Source organism: Hypanus sabinus, chromosome 15, assembly GCF_030144855.1.
Source record: "Hypanus sabinus isolate sHypSab1 chromosome 15, sHypSab1.hap1, whole genome shotgun sequence".
NCBI classification, from domain to species: domain Eukaryota; kingdom Metazoa; phylum Chordata; class Chondrichthyes; order Myliobatiformes; family Dasyatidae; genus Hypanus; species Hypanus sabinus.
Genome location: NC_082720.1, coordinates 75,614,232 through 75,634,164, shown reverse-complemented (window position 1 = coordinate 75,634,164; position 19,933 = coordinate 75,614,232). Strand labels below are relative to the sequence as shown.

Below are 19,933 nucleotides of genomic sequence, written 5' to 3'. Positions count from 1 at the left end.
TAGATAATAAAAGGCAACTTTGCTCATCAAATCTGTTCCTTCGACTGACCACGTACAATTTGCCATCCTGTGGACTTCATCCAACTGATCTAATCTCAAAGGGAACATTCTTCAAAATTTCTCCCTGTGGCTTCAAGATAATTAAGCTTAAATCCAGAATATCTTACTGATTTTACAGTTTACATTATTCAGTCTTAATCAGCTACTTTCCTCAGATAATATTTCCATGATCTCAGCAGTACTTGAATTATCATATTGGGTAGTCATTGATCACTGCTTTTATTTATCTTTATACACTCATTTCTATTCTCTGCGAGATATTTAGCAATTAGCACAGAACTGTGGCTAAATCTGAAGACAGATTCCAGAGTGTGAGCTTGAATGCTAATTGACTGCATTAGTCAGTTTCCAGGTTTTTAATTCTCTTGCCTTCTTCTTTCAAATTTGGTCACATTTGCACTTGTATTTCCACACATCAGAATAGAAGTCATATATATAAAAAATATATAGGATCTGCTCCAAAACGCTACCAAACAAAGAAAGTAAAAGAATCAAATGACCTTGTGTTTTCTTTATTTTCTAGGAATCAGTAGCTGTGCTTGAGATGTTTAAAATGAAGAGCAAGTATCAAAAGGAATCAAACTTAAAAAAACATTGCAAAAAGCACTGGAATCACACATTTCTGCTTGGAAAATTAGCAGTTTCTATAAAATCTCTTGTTGCTTCAACACAGTTGCTACTGGTGAAGATTACTCCTAGCATGGATGGACATCCCCAATTCTATTTGTTATCTGCTCCACTGACCATGCATTTCTGTGTTGTATGCAACAGCGATCACAAATTTAATGCTTATCAGTGCTGTACAAGGAGGATAGAAACTGCTCTGTTGGGATGATTTGTCCTTCTAATCTTAAGCTTCTCTATCCATAAAAAGACGTAGCTCCTCAATGAAACAGGATTGATTATGAGGAGGGATTTTCATTTGTTTCTTCAGGAGTTTGAAATTTAACCAGAAATGGTGAAGGACATTCTTGCATTCACATTCTTTGGTGTGAACTACTTCAATCAGTACTCCCCATGCAGAAAGGATAAAGCAATAATGGAAGGACTTACGAGGAGTAAAGATAGGGTGAATGCACGCAGGCTTTTTCCCCTTCAGATTCAGGGAAACAAGAATTAGAGGTTATAGTTTTAGGGTGAAGGCTAAGTATTTAGGGGAAACATCTTCAGTCAGAGGGTTGTGCAAGTGTGGAACGAGCTGCCTATAGAAGAGGTAAATGCAGGTTTGATTATAACATTTAAAATAAGTTTGGATAGGTACATGGATGGGAGAGTTTGTAGAGACATGATCTGGGTGGAGGCAGATGGGACTCAGCAGAAGATCAGGTCGGCATGGACTAGTTGGGAATAAGTGCCTGTATTTGTGATGTGGTACACCACGATTCTATGATCGCAACTAAATGATGTCCATACCTTATTGCAAAACATGAGATGAATATTATGAGTCAGAATTTGTTGCAAGCAGTGAAATAACTACAGTCATGGTAGACCTCATAAAACTCACAAGGCAAAGATCTAGTGAATGGTGTGGTGATAACGTCCTCTTTTATTGAGTTTTGCTATGAGGAATCAATTCCTAAGGATCCACGATGCCCAGTAGTTATGATGTATTCAAACTAACTTGTTGTCTATCTTTATCTTTCACCTTCCTGCCTCTGCCTGCCAACTTCACCCCTCCCTCTTCCCTACCTGGTTCTATCTATCCACCACCCTTTACCCCAAGAGGCTGCAGATGCTGGAATCTGGAGCAACACAATTGAGCAATGCCTGTGGGAGGAGAGCAACTGTCAACATTTTGGGTTAAAACCCTCAAGGACTCGACCAAAAACGTTGAAACTTGCTCTCCTCCCACAGACATTCCTGGACCTGATGAGTTCTTCCAGCAGATTGTTTATTGAGCCTTCACCTCTCCTCAGCCTAACAATCACCTCTTACCCTGTCTCACCACTCTTCCTCTCTCCTTTATACCGGTTATGTTCCTTCTCTACTCAGTCCTGATGTAGGGTTTCCACCCAAAATGTTGGAATTCCCTTTCCCCAACAGAGGCTGTTCAACCTGTTGATTTGACCAGGTATGGAAACACCAACGCCTACAGAAAATGTTGGATACAGTCCAATCTATCACAGCCAAAGCCCTCACCACCATTGAGTATATTTACAAGGAGAGTAAAACCACAAGAAAGCAGCATCCATCATTAAGCATCCCCACCATCTGGGGCATGCTCTGTTCTCTCTACTATCATTGGGTAAGAAGCTTAGGTCCCACACCACCAGTTTCAGTAAGTTATTACTCTACAACCTTCAGATGCCTGAACCAGCGCGGATAAAGTCACTCACAAACGTGAATTGATTCTACAACATACAGACTCAATTTCAAGGCCTCTTTACAACTCATGTTCTCCATAATCATTTTCTATCTGCAACATTTTTCTTTTTTTGCACATTGGTTGACTGTTAGTCACTGTTTATGTATAGTATTTTTTGTAAGTTCTATGGTATTTCTTTATTTTTCTGTAAATGCCTGCAAGAAAAATCACTCTCAAGGTAGTATATGGTAATATACCATAGAGCCACAGAAAAGTACAGTACTTTGATAACAGACCTTATTTTAACTTTTTCCCGCATTGTTTGTAGCTGACCAGCTGATCACTTCAAAGAATTAATTCAGATTACATAAAAGAATAAAAAAAATTAATTAACTTTTAAATCTTATAAAGAATGCTAAATTAAAAATTAATTAGGCACATATAATTAAGCCTAAATTTTCATTATAAATATAAAAGTTTAGTGCTATGACTACACAGTGACTAGCTCTGAAACCATGCAGCTCCAGGGAAAAGGATTTGATCCTGACTTTGAATCCTGCCCGAATGGAATTTAGATGTTCTCCCTATTACTGTTTCATTTACTATGGGTGCACCAGCGTGCTCCCACTTCCTAAACACACACTGGTCAGTTAATTGGGTAAAGCAATTAACCACCAATGTGAGTAAATGACAGAAGAATCAAAGCTGATTTGAGGGGTACAAGCCAAGGCATAAGTTGCTGGGCTACAGGGTGATTTAGGGACTGGAACCATTTTGTTTTCTCCTTTGGGAGCTACCACAGGCCTGGAGGGCAAATACCCTCACTGTACATTTTTTTAAGTTGACAAATCATAAAAACAATAGAAGCATTTTAAATCTCTAATGTTTTGTAATTGTTACATGAGGGAATTATAATATGAAATCATATAATTTGTTTTCAGGTCAGATCATTTGCCAAGCATAATTAGTGCTCTCTGGACCATTAAAAGTTCACTTAGACCCCAGGTAACTTTACATAAGATTTTCAGTGTACTTTGTTTTTCACTCAGACTTGTTAACTTGATTTGATTCATGTTAACTCAAATGATTTCCCATGGTTGTGATGGAAAAGACTGTAAATATATAGCTATATGTGGAAGCATATTGAATAATTGAGAGAATCAATAATTTCCAATGTTGAATTGCACATCAGCAGAATTTTTAATATTGTTATAGGTTTAATTGTTTTCTGTCAACAAACAGTGGCAGTTTCATCCAAAATATCAGAGCAAAACCTGTGCCGTTGCTGTCAGTGCCACCCTTTCTAATTGATTCTTATCCTAGATTCAGATCAGCCCTGACTTCTGAAGCATCAAAGCCACTTCTCTGAACTTTGATTCTTTCCGATTCAGGTCTCCTGTTTTGCTCTTGATAAACAGGAGGAGAGCTTAAAATGTGCAGAATTTGTTATTAAATTTTAGTGTGCAGGAAGAGAGCTCCAAAAAGTGCAAAGTCTAAACCTGTAGTCACATCCTCTAGCCATGATGCGCCAGCGCACTCTTCACCCATATCAGCATCTGTGGATGCAGAAGACCTGAGGAAAACACCCTGCAGGTTAACCCTTTCTCAGCTTGTTATTAAGTTGTGTTCTGAGTATACGTTCTTCACCTAGTCATGTTCATAATGAACAAGTACTACTGCTGTTGGACTTCTCTTATCACAGACTACCAGGCCCAGAAGCCATTCTTACTTTGCTTTTTATTTGTTTACCAACTGCCAATCCATGCACAATTGTGTTCTGGCTAGTGCAATGCTTTACAGCGCCAGCAATTCGAAGATTGAGGTTCAATTCCTGCCGCAGTCCGCATGGAATTTGTATGTTCTCCATGTGTCCATGTGTTTTTTCCCTGGATGCTCGCATTTTCTCCCTTACTGAGTACAGTTAAGCATGCTATGTTGACACCGGAAACACGGCAACATTTTGTGGGCTGCCCACAGCACATCCTTGGACTATTTTGGCCATTGATGTAAAAGATACATTTCACAGTATGTTTTGATGTACATTGACAAATAAAATTATTCGAAACGGTTGGAACCTGTACCCAAGATAATACAAAGATTGCTGTACATCCATTGGCATCAATACCATATTTGCAATTTGTCAGAAAGTTAAGATTTTTTAATGCAGAAGTGAAGCAGAAACAAGAGTATTTCTTAAATTTGGGATAATGAGTTACATAAAACAAAACTCTTAGAATCATAACAGAACTTACAATCATAAAATTAAGCTAAGTGGGTCAAATCTAATTACACTCATGTCCCATAGTTGGCAAGAAAAACATGTAGAAGTTAATAATTCAAAAAAAATTGCTCTATATCTTTTATAAGTAAAGGAGCAGCAGAAACTTAAAACAGCAAAAAGCAATTTGGTTTTGATTTAATCATCTGTTACCAAATAAATCCTACTCTCTGTTGCATAAGATTGTGTTTTTCTGTTTAATATTTAGTGTTGCTTATTTGTACCAGTTTATTCTCTTTGGATATTTAATGACTTGGAATGAATGTCCATTCTATAAACTTTGTACAGTAACCTGCACTTTGTATTTCCCTCCTTGCCCAATTACCATACTGACATGATTTCTCTTTGTAGCCCAGACTTGTTCTTTCCATTAATCCTACAGAAGGCTGGCGTCTATAGCCAAAACCCTGAGTCTATTAGACTCACAACTCATCACAATGAGATAGCACTGTCATCTTCTGAAATCCTCAGCAGTAAGTCAGCTAACGCAGCCATGGTCACTCAGAGCATGAGTAAGCCTCCAGAACTGCCTTCAGAAAAAATTTAGAAAGGCATTCTGAGTGAGCTATCCAAGTGCAGATCAATATCCAGAGACCTGAAACCTGAATTAACTTAGTGAAGTACTGCTGACTAAAAAAAGTTAGACCTTGGCACCCTTCTTTACAATCAATGTTTAGAATTATAGAGTTGTACAGTATAGAAATGGTTTCTTCAGTGCATCACATCTAGCTTTATGCCAATCTATATACTAATCCCATTTGTATACGTTTGGTGCATAGCTTTCTGTGCATGTCCAAATGTCTTTGAGAAGTAGTGATTCTATCTTTACCACCTTCTCTGGCAGTGACATACAGATACCAAGCACACTATGTTGTAAAAAGCTTGCCCCTCAAAATCCCTTTTAAGCACTTTCTTCTCACCTTAAATCTATGCCTTACCTTGGGGAAAAGTATTCCAACAGTACTCTCAATGCCTTGTACTATTTAATACACTTGTATCAGGTCACCTCTCAGCCTCCTTTACTCCAGAGATACAAAGTCAGTCTATGCGCACTCTCCCCATAACTCAAATCCTTCAATTCAGGAAATACCTTTGAGAAACTCATTTGTACTCTCCCCAACACAGCCACATCCTTTCTTTTGCGTGACAATCAGAAATGCATGCAAAGATGCTTTAAAATATTTGGGGGAAATCTTGCTCTACAATGGATCGAAAGAGTTAAGAGTATATATACAGGAATATGCATATTTGTGATATTTGTATGGTTTGGTAACTGTGCGTAGATATCCATGGGTATGTCATGTTTATTGGATAGATATAGATATACACCGTAATGTGTAGGTTGTTTGTTCACAAGCACATACTGTATGTGCACAATATGTGCATGTTATTTTAATTGTCCCTTCTTGGAAGATGAATGAAATGCAAGGACTAAGTTATCTACATAAACACTGTTTTTAAAAAATAACATAAGAATTGTAAAACATAATGTTCATAATTACACTGCACATCTGGAAGTGCTTACTAATTTGGACTTAAGTTATGCATTCTCGAAGTTAACTTGCACTCAACATTTGTCTAGTAGGTCTCCATCATCAAGTTTCTTCTTTGTTTCCTCCCTCAACAATTAGAGCAGATATTTAAGGAGCATTCTGAAAAGAATGTGGGCTATGAAACCGTGATGAGATTGTGATTAGAAAGTCTTATTGGAAAGTTTTGATTTTATAATTACTTTGTCAGATTCTTTCATTCAATTCATATGTGAATGTGTGAGTTTGTCACTATGGTTTGCATCTCCAATGTAAATATTGCTGCTAAACTTAGCTCAGCCTCCGTTTGTTTATGGGCTATGGGTCTCATAGTTAACTCTCCGAGGACCTAAGATTTAAATTCTTTGGGAATCACTTTGTGCTTTCATGTAACGTTATTTCATGTGCTATTTAAACAAGTCACTATTTGACCAGATAAATCTGCGCAAATTAAATACCTTTATGTTTTTATTCTGGCCTGTTTCCCCATGGGAAGGAGGTCTGCAAGGAGTTCTTCATGGATCCTTTCTGAGGCTTTCCGATTTTCCTCACTGCCTCTGTCTGCTGTTCCTGTTTGCTGCCCTCCATTTTAAATGATCAAACTCCCCGGAGAGAACAATGTGAGTTGCATTGAAAATGCTGGCTCCCAAGGACACTGACTTCAGATAGATTGCACAGCACCAATGTTATTAACCCACCATTGATTCCACCACTGTGCAACAAGGGATAGCATTAAAATCTTTAAAGTGACAACAAATAGCAACTGTTTTTTAAAAAGGATGAACACCAGAAATTTAACATTGATGAAATGCACCATAGGTAGAAATGGTCACAGAAACAGACTATTGTGATGGAGCAGAAAGTAGATGACTCCTTCCTCAAAATTGTGACATTTTATCTGTTAATGCATTTAGTTGTGATCTTGCTCCTGGTTGTGGAATCGATGCACATTGGCTGCAAGATTTTTAAAAATTCAATTGTAGTATTTGCTGGTTAGTGTTTTCCAATTTTTAAAGTGTTTGCATTCTGTTCATTTCCCTGCTAGTCCAGCAATGTTTTGATTTTAAAATCCTCTCCATGACCTTGAGCTCCTTATCACTGAACTTTCCACAATACTGCTTCTGAATCTCTGCACTCCTCCAATATTAGACTCCTGCACATGCCGAATATTCATTACAACCCCCATGGGGCCATGCCTCAGCTGATTAGTTTTTGAGCTCAGGAATTCCCTGTGAATTTTTCTACCACTCTCATTCTCACCTCCTAAAGGAGACTAAAGATGTACTCTTTTGACTAAGCTTTCAATCACCGGTTCTAATATTTTCTTTTTTGGCTCAGTCTCAAACTTGGTTTGATAACATTGTTATAAGGCGCCTTGTGACATTTTACCTCATTACTGGGGATAGATAGATGAAAGCTTAAGTTGTTATGTTGCTGCACAACATCAGTAATTTCCGGAGCCATAGCATTAACTTTGCTACTCGTGATTCAAAGTAAGAATGATGGGACTCTGAGTGAATAACTTCTCTGGTGATTCTTTTTTCATTTTTGTTGGGAGAAAAAAATTCTTTAGTCGTCTACTTCCCTTCGACATCCAATGAGTATAGCTAAGATGAAAAACTTACCAGATTAAAAACAGAGAACCATTAAAACCCATGCAATGTGTACGTGTGTGTGTGTGTGTGTGTGTGTCTGTTATAATCAGCCAATCATGTGGCAGCATAAAAGCATGTGGGCATGGTCAAGAGGTTCAGTCGTTGTCTGGGAAAAGCTGACAGAAAGGCGACAGTAACTCAAATAATTATGTGTTACAACCGTTGTGTGCAGAAGAGCATCTCTGAATGCACAACATGTCAAACCCTCATGTGGATGGGGTACAGTAGCAGAAGACCACACTGGGTTCCATTCCTAAGAAAGTGGTCACTGAGCGTATATATTTATTCAAGGGACGTGGGTGTCACAGACTGAGCTAGCATCTAATTGACCATCTCAAGTTACCCTCGAGAATGTAGTGGTGAGCTGTAAGTATAAATAACAAAGTAAAATTTATAACCATAAAAAACGTTCAGGCAAAAATAATGGCAAGCACTTGACAGCACGAACGGGACAATGCCATTCAGTCCGTCTTGTTTTGGTGTTTGATTAGATCACGGCAATCTGTATCTCTATTCAGTTCTGCTCCAATGGACAATTTATCTTGTTTCAGCCAAGACTGAGCATTAAATTTTAAACAGAGGATCGAAATGATTAGTGACAACTGAAAATGAGACATCTTTTTTCACCCTCTGTAAAAGGCCAAGCGCATCTCTGGAAACTGGGCCGGCAATAAATAAGGACCAGACTGATGATTCATTGACAAATGCAAATGAAAGAACAATAATGATGGCAAGCTACTTGAAATACCATTTTTCAAGATCCACTACAGCAAGCTACAGATTGCTTTCTCTTAACTGGAGGGAGAATGTAAGTTTACAGACCCAATTCGTAGCATATTGTTTGTTTATTTAGCCAAAACTGACTTAAATGGAAATGTCAGTTGTGGAGTTATAATCCAATTGCTTTGCACAGAATCATTTGAATGAAACTTTAAGCAGAGGATCCGTTGCCTCTCCTGGCAAGATAGAAAAAAACCTTTAACCTATTTAGCTGAAGATCATATGAAAGATATTCCTGGTGTTCTGACAAATTGGTTCCTGTGTTCCCTTCAGTTTATGATTATACTTCCAAGATACCTCATGGGCTACAAAGGACTGTAGAGTGTCCTGAAGGGTATGATATAAATACAAGTATTCAGTTTCACAAATAGTAAACAATCTTTGTTTAAGATTTATTGTAAAGAAAGAATGAACTGTTTATGGTCAAAGTTCAGGTATTTGCTTTTTAAATAATTTCCAACTCTAATCCCGAAGAAGAAATATAAAGTAACTCAAGGTTGGAACCCTCCTAATTATTGGAAATTCCTAGCCAAGGAATACTGGGGCCGATTGCAATGAATGAATCTTTATTAAAGTGCTGCAATGGGTTACCATATGACTCTGATGTGCACCTTTCCCACTTTTATTCTAAAATTCACAGCTGAGACTGAGAACTCTTGGAAGTTTATTTAGACCTCTGGAATAGCACTGGATAGTTCCAATTTCTCAGCTTATTTTACAGATAGTATTGCACTCCAGATAGCAGAACCAACAAGTTGAGATCTGCTAACCTTTAGAAGAGTAGGCATGCATGCATTCATCGGAAGAATCCATCAGATATAATCAGCCCATTCTTTTTTGAGGAAATGGTATATAGACGTGGAGTTGGGAGTATTTTGGGAGCACAGCTGAAGGAAGACATGCAACTTAACAAGGCTCTTATCCTTCTTAGACCTGCTTGATATATATTAGATGTTACCAGACTTTGATGGAAAGCAATCCCAGATAATGGAAAAAGGATATTTAGAGCATTAGAATCAGCAAATATTCCGACACTATTGTGATATATAACTAAATCCTTGATTAATCCAGTGTTCAATGCTACCATGGACCAACATTGAAAGGCATTGATAAAATAGCAAATGTCTTTTTTTGGCACTATTTTAATCCTGGGATTTTGAGTTAGATGCTTCAACAACTTGACACTGAGAACTTGAATTGTAAACAGGAAACAATAATCTCAAGAGCAGCAGTGAGCTGATTATCAATATTGCAAGCACCCAGAGAAGCTGATATTTCTTGGAAGGGATATACAGTGTCACAGGAAAAGTGGTTATTGAAAACATGACAGGGGAGGAAAAAACACTCCACAGGGTGCTCCTGTCAAACAGTACAGAGCTTCAGGGTATGAAGATGTGCTTTCAGACTCTGGGATTTAATAGGAATCCACTCGACGATATTTTTATCCTTGTAAATTTGCCTGTCTCTACCTCCATGAAAGGTGTTTTCTCTTGGTTATAAGATTTTGTTACAAAAAATAAGATCCTGAGAAGTTTTAACAAATTGGTTGTGGAGAGTGGATAACCAGGTTTTCACTTGAGAAAATCGAGAACTAAGCGTGCCTTGTTAACTACAAAAAGTCAACCTTTTAAGAGAGAGATAATTATTTACTCACCAGCACTTGTGAGGTCTTGGAATTCTTTTCACAGAACACAATGATAGCAGAATATTTAAATATCTTGAAGCTAAGATAGATGGTACTTGATCAGTAAGTGGGTGGAATTTTACTATTGGAGCAAGCTTGAGAGAGGGAGTCTCTCCTCCTCTTAATTCATCTAAACATATATTTGTATGTACAATCTCATCTTCTCAATATTTTACTATTGTTCTTCCACCTGCATACAGTGGCCTCTTTAGTAGGTATCTCTTGTATCTAATAAAGTGGCCACTGAGTTGTTCACAATCTTCTGCTGTTGTAATTCATCCACTTCAAAATTTGACGTGTTCTGCATTCTCTGGTGCTCTTCTGCATTATAGTATTTTAAAGCTTAGCTATTTGAGTTACTGTCACCTTCCTGTCAGCTTGAACCAGTCTGGCCATTCTCCATTGACCTCTCTTATTAACGAGGCATTTTTGCTCAAAGAACTGCCACCCAGCGGATTTTTTTTTTTGTTTTTTTTGTACCATTCTCTGTAAGCTCTGCAGACTGTTGCACAGGAATATCCCAGGAGACCAACAGTCTCTGAGGTACTCGGACCACCCTGTCTGACATCAAATTCATTCTACAGTCAAAGTCACTCAGATCACATATCTTCTAGATTTTGATGTTTGTTCTGGACAACAACTGAACCACTTGACCATGTCTGCATGCTTCTATGCATTGAGTTGCTGCCACATGATTGGCTGGTTGAATATTTGCAACAACAAGCAGCTGGACAGGTGTACCTAATAAAGTGGGCACTGAGTATATAAAGAATGACAACATGAGGAGCTCTCAAATACTCTATCATCTTAAAAAATTTTCTGAATGTATGAGTGACATAAATTAAAGATTGCTGAATTTTGCCCCTGAATGTGTTTGTGAATCCTTTAGCAGGGTCTTGAACACCTTCAAAGCCTATGATGTGATTTGACATAGAGCAATTCCAAGTAAGTTACCAGCATGCAACCCTCACTAAAGCTGTGCCTGAAGCTACATCAGATTCCTCTGCATGTGTTGTAATTAATGGTTCTTGCTCTGACCTGCTTTCTGTTAACCTAAGCATTCCCTAAGGATCAGTCTTTTCCACTCTCTACTTTCTTTGATATCAGTGACCTTCTTCACTTATCACCCAGTGTTATCCACTCTGACTTGCTGCTGATATCAGTCTCCACTTTAATTCCATCACTTGTCCTCATTGCACATAATTTCCCTGATCCTCCTGCTCTGCAATGGATTAATCATTACTGGGTAAAAATTACTGTCAGCGAGGTTATTCTTGAATGATTAGTCTGTTATTTTTAAGCCCTGTCTCATTATTTTATCAAAGGACCTAATTTAAATAATTTCTACAGTTCTATTTTGATTTGCCCTTTTTTAGTTAAGAATTAAAATATGTATATTTTGTTTCTTCCACGTTTCTACATATCTTCCACAAATCTAATCAACTTCTAACTTTAAAAAAGTAAAGATTTACATTTTCATGCAAAAGGCGCAGAAGAGATTCACAAGGATATTGCCTGGATTAAAGAAAATTAGTTATAAGAAGAGATTGGACAAAAAAGTTGGATGTTTTTAGTATGTCAGAGGCTTGTGGGGAATGGAAGGTGGTAACCTGACAGAAGTGTATTAGATTATGAAAGGCAAAGATAGGGTTGATAGTCAGAGTCCCTGGGAGGAAATCTTAAATATTTGTGGGAATAGCTTAAGGATGAGTTAGTTTAAAGAAGATTTACAAGGAACATCATTTATACAGAGTGTGATAGGTGCCTGGAACACACTGCTGGAAGCAGATATAAATGCAATATTTAAGAGGTGTTTAGACAGACCCATGAATAGTGTGCAGTGAAAGAAAATCGATCACATGCATGCAGATTGGACTTGGTTGGATTGGCATCATGGTCGGCACCAACAGCATTGACTGAAGGTCCTGTTCCTGAGCTATGCTGTCCTTTGTCCTATTCGCATCCCTTTCAGATGTTGCAAAGCACATTATAACCAATGATGTCTATTTGTAGTGTACTCACTGCGGCAATGTGACAAAAGAGACATTTAATTTGTATTTAGTGAACTATCTAGTATCTCAACACGAAGAGCATTCTTGTCCCCAAGTTCGAGGTTCGATTGCTCTTCTCTATGCAACGTTTACTGAACTGTTGGAGGTACTTCATTTCTGTCCTTAGTGATATGAGTTGAAAGGTGAATATTACCCAAGAAACGAGAGATGATTACTGATGCTCTTTTTTCAAAATGGTACTGTGGGCTCTTTTACATCAGAGTGTGAGGCAGTAATGCATGACACCCTGGTTTAATAGCATCACCTGAATGACAACATTCCAGCATAACCTCAGCATTACATTGGAGCACCAACAGGAAGTTTTGTGTTCAGATCCCCTGACTAGAAATTGAATCTGTGACCTCTAGCTTCTAGTGTACCCCATTGAACATGACAAGCTCTGCTATTACTCCTCCATAGGCTGCCAATTGTCCGCCAGACTGAAACTCCACAATCTATGGACTTATTTTCAAAGACTCTGCAACTCACGTTCTCAATATTATTAATTAATTATTTTGTTGTTATTTTTATATTTGCATAATTTGTTGTTTTTTGCTCATTGGATGTTTGTCCATATTTGTGTGTAGTTTTTCATTGATTCTATTAATTTTTTTGTATCTACTGTGAATTTCCACAAGAAAATTAATCTCTTGGTAATATATGGTGACATATATGTACTTAGATATTAAATTTACTTTGAACTCATTCTCCCGACTTTATAAAAAAAACTTGCCTGACCATAGAACATAGGAGCAGATTTAGGCCATTTGGCCCATTGTGTCTTCTCCCCTTTTATTGCTAAAATTGTTACTCAACCCAAAGCCTCTTCTTCCCTTTACCTCTCTGTGAAGTCCAGATTTATGCTGGACAATGTTTAGGTACTGAATTAGTAAACTAGTAAGTGTGAGTTTAGAACCTAATCGCAGTTTGAATACTAGAGTTCTACTGCAAAAAATACAATCCATGAAATTGAAAGGGTATTTGAAAGGAGAATAAGACTGAAACTCAGCTGTCTCTCAGTAATGTGCTTTACAGAAGGACACCGTCCCCCCCGTTTCTGTCCTTACTCTGTCAAGTTTCTGCGTGACTCCACTCCTGGTATTTGACTGACATTTGGTCTCTAGGGTGCTCAACTAATCAAGAGTTGCATCAAAGTACAACAACTGAGAAAAGAATATAATGGATGGACAATATGATTGAATTGGGCCACCAATCCTGTTGTTCATCCATTCTGACACATGCAACTTGTCATAATATTCCTGTCTATTTCATTCTGTTCTGCCAATGGAATGTAAACTTCAGGGAAGAGGCATAATTGGGTACAAGTGGCTCTGGAAGTCATTAGCATTTACTTTCCCCCTATGTTGTGCCATATTTCCAGGTCAAGCATGGGAAATGGAAATCTATATCTTGCCACGTACTGTGTGATTTCAATAAATGAATCTGAGAGATACCACACCGAGAATGGTTCCATGGTAGATAGAAAGCAAAAAAGACACAATCTTCCAACAAGTTTCTCCCTCCAAATGATATCAAAAACATCTAATGGTTCTTTCATTGTTTTGAATACCCTATTTAATACAAAATCTGAAGTAAAAAGAGCTATTGATAATACATTTTATTGTATTGTACTCTGCTCACCTAGAACTGCAGTATTGAAGGAGATTAGCTCCTTTTCTTTCCCATCATTGTAGAAAGCAAGATGCCATGTGCCTGAATCGAGATACTGAACAAACACAGCTTCATTGATGACCAAGGTCTGGATGCTTCTCCTCTCACGTGGCGATTCCATGACACTCCATTTCTCCTTGCCGTCAAGGCGCTCCATAAAATCATACTGAAATCAGAAACAAAAAGAGGTGCACTGTAAAACTTCCGTCAAATCAGTTCACATTTACCTTCATAAAAACATACTGAAATCAGAAACAAAAAGAAATGCACTGGAAACCTTCCATCAAATCAGTTCACATTTACCTTCATAAATGTGATAATCTTCTCAATGATCTACTTAATTGAAGAGTTGTAGCTGAAGGAAGCAATTGAACTATAATCAGCTGTAAAAAAACACTTCTAATTCTGCTTTAGCACCGCTAAGTAATTCCATCACAATTTTCAGAGTATTTGCTTCACCAATTAATTTGATGATTACCGCTTGATAATCAGAGAGATTGTGTTACTTTATTAATCATCCTACATGGACATCATTGTGCTTCAAATAAACAAAAGTGGGTTGTTTTTATTTTGTATAATAGTATACAGCTGGTGAACTTGCATCTCATTGGTCATCTCTGAATATTTTTATTTCAATCAAGTGTCTTTCGGCAGCTTTTGATCGGGAAGATATTGAAACCCAGCTGTTCTCTGCAAACTACTATAAGGTCGATCAATAAACAACAAATCCTTGTAAATGCCCTTGATTAAAGTTTCTTCCCAGAAAGAAAGAGACAGCATTTATATAATGGACTGAATTGAGCTTAATTTTAACCAGCCGTTCCATGGAGAACTACTGGCTATCTGAAGTCAGTGACTCTGCAAGCTTTGGACTTGTGCATGTTTAGTTACACATCGAGTCTGAGATGAACTCGAGATCAGACGTTACTGCCACAGAGAGGACTTAGCTGCATATTTTAACTGACCCATTACCTCCACACTAGAGCTGGTTGAGTCATGTGAATGAAAACACACAGGAGTTTTATGTCAGTGCTTTTTCAGTATTTGCTTACATTTTATTGTGTTTAAGACCATAAGATATAGGAGCAAAATTAGGCCATTTGGCCCATTGAGTCTGCTCTGCCATTTCCTTCTCAGCCCCAATCTCCTGCCTTCTTTCTGTAACCCTTCATGTCCTGATCAATTAAGAACCTATTAGCCTATGCTTTAAAAATACCCAATGACTTGGCATCACAGTCACTTGTGGCAACAAATTCCACTGATTCAGCACTCTCTAGCTGAAGAAGTAAATCCTTATCTACATTCTAAATAGACATCCATCTGTTCTGAGGTTGTGCCCTCTGGTCCTAGATTCCCCCATCACAGGAAACCTCTCCACATCCACTCTATCAAGGCCTTTCAACATTCATAGGTTCTGATAGGATCAGACTCCTCACTCTTCTGAACTCAAGTGAGCTCAGGTCCAGATCCATCAGTTAGTCTTCAAATGGTAACACCTTCATTCCCGGAATCATTCTTGTGAACCTCTGCTGAACCTCCTCTCTAATGTCAGCACATCCTTTCTTAGATAGGGGATCCAAAACTGCCCACAATACTCCAAGGGAGGCCTTACCAGTCTGTAATAAAGCCTTACATCCTTTCTTTGAAATTCCAGACCTCTCAAAATCAACACTTACATTGCATTTGCCTTCCTCACTACTGAATCAACCTGCAAATTAACCTTTAGGGAATCCTGCAGAAGGATTCCCAAGTCCCTTTGCACCTCAGATTTTTGAATTTTCTCTCCATTTCGAAAATAGTCTACACTTTTATTTCTTCTACCAAAGTGCATGACTATACACTTCCTGACACTGCATTCATCTGCCACTTCTTTGCCCATTTTCCTCATCTGTCTAAATCCTCCTGCAGTCTCCCTGCTTCCTCAACACTACCTGCCTCTCCGCCTATCTTCAAACCATCCTAAACCTGGCCACAAAGCTATCAATTCTGTCATCCAAATCATTGACATATAAGGTAAAAAGAAATGGTCTTAACACAGATCCAGGCAGAGGACCACAAATCACTGGCAGCCAACTAGAAAAAGCTCCCTTTATTTCTACTCTTTGCCTCTTGCCAATAAGCCAATGCTCCACCATGCTTCTAATTAAATTTTGTTTGGTTTGTACGTCCTTTATTAGTTTTAATTTTTTGTTATTTAAATCTGAATGGTTTATAAATGTTTCCACCTAACTGAGGCAAACATTCAGTATGGAGCCCACTCCACCATGTAGGAAATATCCCGTCTGTTGCTTCTTCATGTTCAGAACCAGTAAGGGTCAGTGGGTGGGCACCACAATAGCAAGATTGGGCAGTGGGTCAGATCTGGACAAATACAGTTTATTGTTTTATCACATCCTTCATACCATTAATGTGCAAACATGGTAGATGGCTAGCAGAGCTAGAATATATAAATGGACAGTATGACACAAAACAACCAGGAAACATTCCTAATGTTGACTGCATAATGTCTGAATTGGAAATAATTGTGTCTCTGAATATACACAAAATATTGGAGAAATTCTGCAGGTAAGGCAGCATCTATGGAGGGGAATAGACAGCAATGTTTCAGGCCAAGACCCTTCATCGGGACTGGAAAGGAAGGTGGAAGAAGGCAGAATCAGAAGATGGGGTGAGGGGCTTGTGCACAAGCTGATAGGTGTGTCTAGGTGAGTGGGTGGGTGGGTGAAATCAGAAGCTGGGAGATGATAAGTCAAAGTGGTACGGGTCTGAAGTAGGGAGTCTAATAGAAGAGGGCAGTGGATCATGGAATAAAGGGAAGGAAAAGGGACATCAGAGGAGGCAGATGGCCAGGTGAAGAGAAGAGTAGGGGTGAAATGGGAACCTGAATGGGGAATGGAAAAAGGGAGAAGAGGGAGAGGGGAAAAACTATTGGAAGTTAGAGAAATCAATGTTCATGCCATCAGCTTGGAGGCTACCCAGACAGAATACGAGACGTTGCTCCTCCAACCTGAGTGTATGCCATGGATCAACATGTCAGAATTGGAAATGAAAGATGAATTGGAATGAGAGGCAACTGGGAGATCTTGCTTTTTGTGGCAGAGGGAAGGTGCTCGATGAAGTGGTCCTTCATCTACATTTGGTCTCACTGATATAGGGGAGGCCATACATTTTTTATCTTGTTATTTTTATCTTTGAAAAATACGTAATTTATACCATCTTTACACTGAATAACAGCCGTGATCTTATGGATGCCAGGAAGTCTGAACAATTTACATTTATATAGCGCATTTATTCTCATAAAACAAACATTTCAAGATGTATCGTGAAACTGTTTTCAAACCAAACTTGATACCTACAATCTCTGTTTCAAAAGAAAATTGCAAGCTAACCCCAGGTAATGAGCAAGTTCCATTTAAACAGACATCCATGGGTCAACTTTGTCTGCAAGTGAGAAAATAGATGAAACTCACTTGATAGAGTAACCAACCTCCACAGTATTGTACTGAATAGCATCAAAAGCACACAAACCTAAGAAAGAAAAAGTACTGAAGGTGGCAATAGAGAGAGATGAAACTAATTCTGCTGTTCATAAAAAACAACAAAAACATGTATGTTGACTTCTGAATTTAATAATATTATGGGTGCTTGTTCATATGTAGTAGTGCACATAATTCAGGAGCGACCTATAGTTACCAATTGTGCCTAGCTAACCCCTGATAATACAAAATAATGGGAGCTTCCAGCAGATCTTATCAATGTATTGTTCTCTGCCAATGTGAAGCACAATTGGATTTCTTGCTTTTATTGAATGCACTAGCACCCTTTATATTTTATTCAACCTATTAGTATTCATTACAAAATTGACATGTGACACAGAGTTACTGTGAAGCTATTATTCAATCATAGACTTCAGATGATACCTACAAGTTTTCCTCTCACAATACCTTAAGCCATCTGGACCCCTAGAAAAAATACCCACACTATTAATCATTTGCAAAATTAATTTCTAAATTTTACATAATACATCAGTGTGCTGAACAATAATTAAAAACACACTTAAGGGAATCCAAAGGGATACCAAAGGAAAAATTAAAATGCAAATGCAATGATGACATTCCCACCAGCTCTACTGCCATTTGCAGAGATTAAAACCAGGAAGGAAAATATTTCTACTGATAGACAACCTTTATAGACCTTGGATTGTCACAAAACATTGTATTTTGAAGTATTCATACTGTTGTGCTGCGTAAGAAGTAGCAACCAATTTGCACATAGCAAGAACCCACAAACCGGAATGTGATAATAACTAGATAATTAGTTTTGTCATGTTCGCTCAGGGTTAAGTATTGGCCAGGACTTCGGGGAGAACTCCTTTTTCTCTAAACTGGATCTTTCAACATTCTTTTGAATGAGCAAATGAGTGCATGGCTTAATGAAGTCTAATTTGGAAGACAGTACATCTGATGTTGCAGGACTGCATTGGAGAGTGTGTTTCATTTATTTTTCTGGAGAGATAATTTGAACAAACAGCCTTCTCAGGCAGAATGCAAGTGAGCCACCTCTAAGCCGTGGTTAAATTTTATTTGGCCAACAGAGATGTAGGATTGAATGTGGAACCTTTACAAAATTAACTATAGATCTATTCTGGTGTTTATGCTCCACACAAAATTACTAATATGTTGCACTCCTATGGACAAAGCCTGCTGCTGCTGTTTCTCTTGCTTTCCTGGATTCCCTTTGATCACGGTTATGCTAATTACCTCAAGCACTCCTTGCAGCCAATTCCACTATCTCATCAGCATATCAGTAAAGAATTTGAGTTCTTTATTGGATTAATTAGTGACTGCCTTATTTATGGATTCCAGTACAAGGAAACATTTAACAGCATGGTAGTGTAGCGGTTAACGCATTGCTTTACAGTGTTGGTGACAAGGGTTCGATTTCCTGCTGCTGTCTGTAAAGAATTTGTCCGTTCTCCCCGTGACTGCGTGGGCTTCCTCCGGGAGCTCCCGTTTCCTCCCACACTCCAAAGACGTAGATTGGTAAACTGTGGGCACACCATGTTGGCGCTGACAGCATAGGTGCCCCCTGCACATCCTCAGACTTTGTTGGTCATTGACATAAATGAACATTTAACTGTATTTTTTTAATGTTTCTGTGTACAAATGACAAATAAAACTGAACTTATAACCTTTTCTTATCTGGCGATCCATTTATTTCATAAATATAAAAATCCCCATTACACCAAATCACAGGACTTTCTTAGTTATTAGGAGGTCCACAGCAGTTAAGTGAGATACCTCAATGTTGCAAGCAATTTGTCACACTGTGATGAAAATGTATAATGTTTATTTGCTTCTACAATCCATTTTGCAGTTACTCGTCATAACCTTTTCAAATCTCTCATCATCTTTCAGCCAAATATTGCATTTGCCCAGAGGCAGTAAGCAACAGCCAGAGGGGATGGAGAATGATGGATACAGTTATGCATTAACTTTGACAAAAGAAAATGATGCAGCAGAATTTACAACAAGAGAATGAGCAATATGTAGTAGGGATTAGCAGGCCTACGGTCCATTTACAGGAATGCTTGGCTATAGTGCACTCACTTCAGATATTTCTATTTGGTATAGTGTAGATTGGTAAAATAGGTGAATGACGAACAAAAGTTGTGTGAAATATAAATTTATCTCATCTGTCAACCATTAGTTTAATGTGATTTCTTTTCATCATCATTATTTGCTGTGTCATATGATGTGGATGATCGTGGTCTCTCCACGACCATCAATATCCTTGGGAAATTTCTCTACAAAAGTGGTTTACCGTTGCCTTCTTCTGGGCAGTGCCTTTACAAGACAGGTGACCTCACCATTATCAATAGCCCTTAGAGATCCTTTGCCCAGCATCAGAAGTCACATAA

At 38.2% G+C, this 19,933-nt stretch overlaps 1 protein-coding gene across 1 annotated transcript in view; it reads right to left on the bottom strand.

The window, feature by feature from the left end:
* Nucleotides 1–19,933, bottom strand: part of LOC132405597 (teneurin-2-like) — a 1,448,984-nt gene that overhangs the window by 141,388 nt on the left and 1,287,663 nt on the right. Inside the window, exon 10 of the mRNA XM_059990528.1 lies at nt 13,984–14,179. Coding sequence (XP_059846511.1) covers nt 13,984–14,179 — 196 coding nt within the window. The remainder of the gene's footprint in view (nt 1–13,983; nt 14,180–19,933) is intronic.